The sequence below is a fragment of the Tribolium madens genome, unplaced genomic scaffold (assembly GCF_015345945.1).
Source record: "Tribolium madens isolate multiple individuals breed KSU strain unplaced genomic scaffold, Tmad_KSU_1.1 Scaffold_1;HRSCAF=32;Tcas5.2_LG8, whole genome shotgun sequence".
Lineage (NCBI taxonomy): Eukaryota > Metazoa > Arthropoda > Insecta > Coleoptera > Tenebrionidae > Tribolium > Tribolium madens.
This window is the reverse complement of record NW_025400984.1, coordinates 8,238,845-8,248,154: the sequence shown is the minus strand read 5'-3', so window position 1 is coordinate 8,248,154 and position 9,310 is coordinate 8,238,845. Positions and strand designations below refer to the sequence as shown.

The window sequence follows — 9,310 nt, the reverse complement described above, 5'->3', positions numbered from 1 at the left end:
CAAGTTATAGATGCACAACATTTATTTAATTTTTGTTCAATTTTTATAGTTTTATAGTATTTTTTATAACAATTTTAACCTATTTTAAACTTTAATAAATTAATAAAATTAAAAAAAAGCGCTTTGAAACAAGCTTTTTCAAAGAGACTTCAATACATTAGACGTGAAACTTTTATTCTATTTTTCAGTAATCATTATTTTTACGCGATTTTGAGGCAAATTAAGGTTTAAGGGTTTGTCTCTTACCTCAAATTGTTTCTTTTGATCTTCATCTTAAATATTTATGACTACAATGTAACAAAATTTTGAATAAACATCCAAAAATTAAGTTTTTAAAAAACTTGAGGGCTCATTTTTCAAATTGTTTTATTTACTCTCTAATTTAAACAAAATGGTAAGAAATTGTCCAAAAAGTTTATTTTTATAAAGTGACTTTAACGTAAAGTTGAACGCAAAATCGCTATTTTATTTTGAACAATTTTGAAGAAGGTTGAGGTTTGAGGATTTGTTTTTACTTCAAATTGTTTTCTCTCATCTTTATTTTGAGTATTTAGTTTGTAAAGTGGAGAAATTTAATGAAATCGGTAAGAAACAAGGTTTTTCAAAGAACAACATTAGACGCGAAACTTTTATTCGATTTTTCAGTAATTTTGAGACAAGTAATTGAGTTTTGAGAAATGGTTTATTAGTTTAAATTTGATTTTTTTGCTTCCTCATGTAAATTATAATCATTCTAATATTGCAATTTTTAGAGTGACTTTAATACAAAGTTATAGACGCAACACTTTTGTTTTATTTTTGTGGAATTTTCAAAAAGTTTAAGATTTTATAGAATTTTTTAAGACAATTTTAACCTGTTTTGCACTTTAAATTAATAAAATTTAAAAAAATTGTCTTAAAACAAGATTTTTCAGAGACTTCAGAGACGATATTTTTATTCTCATTTTCAGTAATTCCGAGACAAATTAAGTTTTGAGAAAATGTTCATTAATATAAATTTGATTTATTTGCTCTCCTATGTAAATCATAAAGAGCAAAAATGTTAAAATCTGACAAAAATTAAGTTTTCAAAGACAAAATTATACTCCAAATTTTTACTTTATTGAGAAGTACGTTATTGAAGATAATTTACGGTTTGCAACATGCGAAAATTAAATTTTTGAGAGACTTAAGGGCTCATTTTTCTAATTTACACTGTCAATAAAACAAAATGATAAAAAATTTGCCAAAAAGTTCAGTTTTATAAAGAGGCTTTAACGTAAAGTTGGACGCAAAATCATTATTTTATTTTGAACAATTTTGAGGAAAGTTGAGGTTTGAGGATTTTTAAATTGTTTTCTCTCACCTTTACTTTGAGTATGTAGTATTTTAAAGTGAAAAAAATTGATGGAATCGGTCAGAAACGGGGTTTTACAAAGAGACTTCAATGCAACGTTAGACGCGAAACTTTTATTCTATTTTTCAATAATTTTGAGACAAATTGAGTTTTGAGGAAATGTTCATTAATTTAAATTTTATTTATTTACTCTCCCATATAAATTATAAAGGGCAAAATTGTTTAAATCTAACAAAAATTAAATTTTTAAAAAGAAAATTATACTCCAAATTGTTATCTTATTGAAAAACACTTTATTTAAAATAATTTAAGGTTTTCAAATGCATATTAAATAACAATTTTAGCTTATTTTACACTTTATGTTAACAAAATACACAAAAATCTTCCGGAAACAAAATTTTTCAAAGAGATTTCAATGCAAAATCAGACGCTGAAACAGTAATTTGATGTGTGTGCTTTATTTATTTACTCTTTCTTTTCAATTGTAGATAGCAAAACTGTAAAAATGTATACGAAAAAATTTTTTTTGTCATTTTTACCTGTCACAAGCGCTGCTGAATCCATCGTCCCTTTGACACTGTTCGCAACTGCAAAACGAATACTGCGAACACTGGGAATCAAAATCACTGACCACTTCACTCCTTCTATTCCTTTTCCATTTTTCAGTCACAACCAAAGTCCACGTTCTGTGCAAGAAAAACCACACTCTGTTCCCGATTTCGCGGCCATTTTCCTCACCATCGGTCCCTAGCGAATTACCCATCGTTCACATCTCAACACCAGCTGAAAAATCAAACAAATCGCTTTTACTTTCATTAGAAATCCAATCGAAAGTAAATAATGCGTGAAGAGCTGTGTAACACAAGTCGTTGGAATTGTCTTTATGATATTATTTAAGTGTAGAAAGTGCAAAATGAGAAGAAAAAGAACGAAGAAAGGCACAAATTGGTGCTTTCTTCGCGATGTTTAGCTAATTAGATATTCGCATGGACGGCGAATATGAAGATTGAAGAACTTGATTCGCACGAGAGCAATTTGGAGGAGAAAAAGAATGGAAAAAAGTTGTTAATTAATTAGTTCCTTTCATTAATTGATTTATTTATCGAGGAATTGATTTGGAATGCGCTCAAATGCGTGTTTCCAAGTTGATTGAGAAAAATCAGACACGCCATTTGAAGATTATTTAGTTGCAAACCTATTTAAAAAGGCGGCAAATTTTCTAATTTAAATACAATTTATTTTTCATTTTTTAAATTTTTAATTACTTGTCTTTGTCAATTGTAAATAGCAAAATTGGAACGCGAAAATGATTGACACAAACAAAAATTAATTAATTTAAAAAAAAAAGCGGAAAAACTGCGTTAATCGGAGAGACTTTAACGCAAAGTTAAACCCAAAATCATTATTTTACGCGATTTTGAGGCAAGTTGAGGTTTGAGGGTTTGTCTCTCACCTCAAATTGTTTTTTGATCCTTATCTTAAATATTTATCACTACAATGTAGCAAAATTATGGATAAACATCCAAAAATTAAGTTTTTAAAAAACTAGAGGACTCATTTTTCAAATTGTTTTGTTTACTCTCTAATTTAAACAAAATGGTAAGAAATTGTCCAAAAAGTTTATTTTTATAAAGTGACTAACGTAAAGTTGGAAGCAAAATCGTTATTTTATTTTGAACAATTTTGAAGAAGGTTGAGGTTTGAATTTTTTCGTTTTTTTTTTAACTTGTAGTAAAATGACAACTAACAATTTATGATAAGCGGCAAATTTAATTAATATTGCTACAAATTAACAAAGTGTTCACAATATTTTTCATTAAATTTTTTACAACGTTTGTCAATTTATTATTTTCTACTTGGACCTATTATTTTTACAAAGCGGCAAATTATTCTAAAGATTACTAAATAACATTAAAATGTTAAACAAAAACTTAATTACAAAAATGTAAATAACAAAATTTTGGATAAAAATGACGATAAAATGAAACCAAATATTAAAATTTTTGAAACTTTATTTAATTTTTTGTGACAGAGAAGGGGTGAACAATTTATATTGACATTTATTGTGGTATTTGAAATTATTTTAAAAAACTCACCGGCGGGAAATTCAAAATTGCTCAAAATTTGGTGCAAAATCCGTGTCAAAAGTCACACTTTTTCACCGCATTAACAAAATTCGTGAAAGTCCCGACCTTAGACACAACCTTAAATTCAGATTTTTAGAAAGTGCAAAAATCGCGACCCATCGCCGTTCACAGCCGCCTTGCGAATAGTCTCCACCGTTCCGACTGCAGCGTTATGTAAGAAAAATTTCAGCAGGAATTCAGCTGAAATTTCAGTCGGACGCACTGTTAGATCGCTGAACTCTTAACCAGACAACACACTTGCAACAGACACAAAAACCTATCAGTAATAAACCATTTATGGGAGAGTACCATGATGGTACCGCTACCATGGCGAGATAAGGCGAACCGGAACGGTTCTCATTATTAATAATAATAGAAAAATCGAACATGGTTTGAATTTGGCGCCCTCTCCTGGCATGGTAAACAAAAGCGAGATGTCGTTAGTGTAAGCCCACTCGATGATTTCCGGGGAAACCCCATGTGGCCTAACGTCAAGTTTTTTGATTTTGCAAGTGTGGCAAGACTGCGACAGTGTGGATACGTTAAGATTGTGATTAAATGACAAATCAACAATTTCCAAAGTCACATTTTCGAAAATAAGTGACGGCAAATTTTCAAAATAACTGTAAGTGAGGTTTAAAACCAAGTTTTTGCTTTTTGTCCCACTGAAAACTTTATTTTCCAAAAGCGTAAAAAAGTTAAAACCTGCAAAAATGTGTGCTTTTGCTTCAATAAAACTAAAAACGTTGTTTTCGAGGATTGCAAGATTGTTATTTTCAATGTTAAAAATTTGCAATTTTGGAACATTTTTAAACATTGAATCTTTTAACACCACCAACGAATTGTGGCTAAGGTCAAGTTTTACCAAATTCGGTAAATCACAAAATGTGTTTTCTTCCAGTTCACAAATGTTGTTGTGGTCTAACAAAAGTTGACGAATTTCCAAATTTTTAAACGTTCCTGATAATAAAAACACAATAGAATTGTTTCTTATCACAATTTTTTCTGTAATAGTCGCATTGAGGAGAAATTCGGGTTCGATCTGCATCACATCACAATCTTCAATAATCAAGTTGGCGATTTTTTCGCTTAGGTCGAAATTCGCGTTACAGAGAATTTGTATTGGGTGATTGACGACACGAATCATTGAATCAGTTGAATTGAAAATTTCAAAATTTGAGCAACCAAAAATTGCTCCAATGAGAAAAAACACGACGTACATTTTGGTCGAAAATGATTTTATTGGGAAAATGTCGGGAATTACTGAAAAAAGTTTGACGTAATGACATGTCATTAAATATTTCGGAATTATTACTTCATAAAGTAATCTTGGCCCGGTTTAATAAGAATCGATGAAATTTTTGATACCGGGTGTTTTAATTTACTATTTGTAACAAAAGTAAATTGTCATTTTATTTAATATTTCGTACGAAACATAAAATTATAATTTAATTTTTCTTTGGATATCTATTTTTTGTACGCCAGTAATACTATTAAAAAATTATGACAAATAACCAAAATATTGCTAAAAGTAGGTGTAAAAACAAGAAAACTTATTTTCACAATTTTATTAAGTTACACAAGACAAAATTTTAGTTATTTTTGCAAAATTGTTAATCAAAAATTTTAAATACTAGTGACATAAAAACAATAGAGTGCCACTCGTTGAAATGATAAATCATCAGGTATAGGAAAAGTCTTGTTACAAATTTGACATAATAAAGTGTCATTAAATATTTTAGAATTGTTACTTCATAATGTAATGTTGCCCCGTTATAATACTAGAAAAAATTAAAAAAAAATATTTTTGGCTATCTATTTTTTGTACGTCAGTAGTATTAAAAACAGTGACAAATAACCAAAATATTGATAAAAATGGGTGTAATAACATCAAAAATAGTTTTTACTTTTTTATTAAATTACACAAGACAAAATTTTAGCGATTTTTGCAAAATTATTAATCAAAAATTTGAAATACATTAAAACAATAGTGCCAGTCTTTGAAGTGATAAATTATCACATATAAAGAATGTCTTATTACAAGTTTCACATATTAAAGTGTCATTAAATATTTTGGAATTGTTACTTCATAATGTAATCTTGTCCCGGTTTAATAAGAATCTATGTAATTTTTGATACCGGGTGTTTTAATTTACTATTTGTAGCAAAAGTAAATTCTCATTTAATTTAATATTTTGTACAAAACATTAAAATATAATTTAATATTCTTTCGGCTATCTATTTTTTGTACGTCAGTAGTATTAAAAAATGACAAATAACCAAAATATTGCTAAAATTAGATGTAAAAACATCAAAATTAGTTTTTACTTTTTTATTAAGTTACTACACAAGACAAAATTTTAGCGATTTTTGCAAAATTATTACTCAAAAATTTGAAATACTAGTGACATTAAAACAATAGAGTGCCAGTTGTTGAAGTAATAAATTATCAGGTATAAGGAAAGTTTTATTACAAGATTGACATAATAAAGTGTTATTAAATATTTCGGAATTGTTACTTCATAATGTATTGTTGCCCCGGTATAATAAAAATCGATTAAATTTATTATACCTAGTGTTTTAATTCACTATTTGTAACAAAAGTAATTTGTCATTTAATTTAATATTTACTACAAAAAATTTAAATAAAAAATTAATAATTTTGGACCATCTATTTTTTGTACGTCAGTAGGGATTAAAAAACAGTGACAAATAACCAAAATATTGCTAAAATTGGGTGTAAAAACATCAAAACTAGTTTTTACTTTTTTATAAAGTTAGACAAGACAAAATTTTAGCGATTTTTGCAAAATTATTACTCAAAAATTTGAAATACTAGTGACATAAAAACAATAGAATGCTAGTCGTTGAAGTGATACATTGTCAGATATAAGGGAAGTTTGACATAATAAAGTAATATTAAATATTTCGGAATTGTTACTTCATAATGCCTCGGTATAATAAAAATCGATTAAATCTATTCTACCGAGTGTTTTTTTTTTTTTTTTGTACAAAATTTAATATTTTTTGGCCATCAGTAGTAAAAAAATATTGTGAAAAGTAGCCAAAATTTTGCTAAAATTAGGTATAAAAACAATATGTTTTGTTTTATTAAATTACATGAATCACAATTTTAACGGTTTTGGCAAGATTATTAATCAAAAATTTTAAATACTAGTGTCATGAAAAAGGAGTGTCAATTGTTGAAATACTAAATTATCAGATAAAATTATTTGCAGGGTAAATAAAATATTTATTTATACAAAGGGAGAATCTTATATCACAATTCAGTTCCCAGTAATTTTTTTCGTGAACACAGACACAAAATGACTTTTCTCTTGTTATTAGTTTCAATTTTTTTGGTACAAAAAAGTGTTCTTTCGTCTACAACTACATATAATGGAACAACAACATCAACCCCTTGCAACCCCTATTCATCATCATGGCCATATTGCACAAGTACAAGATTTTACACAACCTCGGCTTACACCTCGTCCACAAGAACAACAACCCAAGGACCCAGAAGTCCCAGCACGACTTTCTGTTCCAACCATCGAGACCCATCGAAAGAGTTTCCACAACATGGTGATATAATATGCGAAGCTGTGGGTTCCGTTAGTGGCGGAATGTACACACATGGTAACTTTATTAAAGAGACCCTTTTAGTGAGAGAGACTATAAACGAAATGAATCAGTTTTTAAGAAAAAAAAGTTATAGTAGAAATTTTGACAGAGAAACGGTTATAACCACAGTCAAAATTTTGAATTTTGGTGAAGCCGATGGATTTGTTGAAAATGTGGTTATCAAAAACGCACAGCCGGCTTTTCCTTCAGTTTCAGCACTGATTGAAATTCCGCCCAATAAGGAGGTGAAATTGTTTGTGGAGATTTATGGAATTAAGTAAACGCTGTTTACTTGAAGTGTTATCATTTATGTATTTGCTTAAGTTGAATCAATAAAGGCGTTTCTTGTGTAAAAACGATATTTTATTTTGATTATTGAACCAAGTGCGAGAATACATTTTACATAAGTAAACTTTAAAACATGTTTTATTAATTTATTTTAATTTATATTTTTTATTTCAATTTATTTTGATTTTTTTTGGCCCTTGTGATCGGAACAATAAATTAGCAAATGTGTCCACCCAATCAAATTCAAATCTCACCGATTTACCATAAAAAACTGTTTTAATTTAATTCACATTTTCTTTAAAATAACCCAAAAATTACCAACTGAAAACGAATGAAAAGTTTGATTTTATTTAAAAGAATAACAAAGCTTTTTCTAATTTTTAATGACCACAAATCACATGTGATTTGCGTTAATAACTTATAAAAACAAGTAAAATGACTTTTTTACTCCTATTTGATTTCTTATCAAAAATATGGTTTCAAATGACAAAAACTGAAGCTAAGAAGTTAAATAAATAATTGTCAAAAAAATTCGTAAAATAAATATATAAATACTATCAATTTTGTTTTAATTGCCATAAACGGGATCCCAAAGTCTCAAAACATATGCAACTACAAATACACAAATGTGAAGCAATTTGCAATAAAGAGCGCAAATTCAAATCTGGAAATTTCTAACGTGAATTTCTCGAAAAGTATGCGTCGCACGAAAAAATGAAAAAATCCACCCTTACAATGTTTTTTATACAATGCAACTTGTTTTACGTCAGATAGTAGGGTTAATAATGGAGAAAAAATTCCTTAATTTGAGATTTTTTGGTCGACTAAAATCAGAGATATTGAATTAATTTATGTCAGAACAATTTTTTTTATCGTGTTTACCATTTGATTCTCGTGATTCGCTCCGCTGGTTTCGGATACAAAGCCATTTTTAATTTTTTTAATAGAAAATTAATATCTTAATACTAGGACTTCTAAGTCAAAACGGTTACTCAAATACTATTTTTACGATTTTACTACCGCTCAACTTGAAAAACTCAAAAAATTCGAAATTTTTTAAACTTGACCCAATAACGTTTTATGCACTTTTTTGAGACTTTAAGACCTCTATAAATGGAAAAAACGTTAAATGGATCAATTTTAAAGATGAATTTTTTTTGGATTTTTGTCGAGATTTTGGTCGATTTTAGGCACCCGAAGCGGTCTATTGCAAATAACTCCGGACTTATTGGAGATAACCTCTTATATACCGTTGGAAAGAAAATTTAATTTTCTATCATATATAAAAAAAATCAGTGCTCTACGATAAATAGTTATCGAGAAAATTTCTGATAAAGTCAAAAATATCAAAAATATAAATCCGCTTATAACTTCAAAACTATTAGGAATTGGGCAGTTTTCTTGACGTCAATCGATTCCCCGGAACATTTTACATAGGTTTACGTCAAAATATTATATCATTGAGATACTGTTTTGCCATTCTACAATTTACAAAATAACAAAAAGGATAAAATTTTCAAAATTGTGAAATTATAAATGCGTTTTTTTACGAAAAAAAAAAAAAAGAGCAAAAAGCTAAAAACCATTGAAATCTACTTTAAGTTGTCTATTTAATGGCGCAAACCGGAAGTCGCTCGGGATTATGGTTCCGGGTACAGAGCATTTTTAGTTTTTTTCATAAAATATTAATATCTCAAAAACTATGAGTCCTAGGTTAAAACGGTTTATACAAGCGTATTCTCCGATAAATTTTACATGTAGTACTAGTTTTTTATAAGAATCAAAAAATTTTGCACGGTGCGCCAGAACACAGTTATAAAAATTCTATCTATAAAAATTTCGAAGTTATGAGAGTTTAAATTTTGCACTTTGATTATATTTGTTTCTGTTAAAAAAATAATTTTACAAGTTTTTTTGTCAAAATTTCAAATCAACT

The 9,310-nt window shown here is 28.1% G+C and overlaps 1 protein-coding gene across 2 annotated transcripts in view; it reads right to left on the bottom strand.

Annotated features, from left to right (window-relative positions):
* The window catches only part of LOC123003708, a 43,541-nt gene extending 39,910 nt beyond the window's left edge, over window positions 1-3,631 (bottom strand). The window contains exons 1-2 of one of the 2 annotated variants that reach the window (XM_044396663.1): window positions 3,433-3,631; window positions 1,876-2,119 (exon numbers count right to left, since the gene is read on the bottom strand). In XM_044396663.1, coding sequence (XP_044252598.1) covers window positions 1,876-2,099 — 224 coding nt within the window. In that variant the 5' untranslated portion in view covers window positions 2,100-2,119; window positions 3,433-3,631. The remainder of the gene's footprint in view (window positions 1-1,875; window positions 2,120-3,432) is intronic. The other variant, XM_044396662.1, reaches the window with a different exon arrangement.
* Between the last annotated feature and the right edge of the window lie 5,679 nt (window positions 3,632-9,310).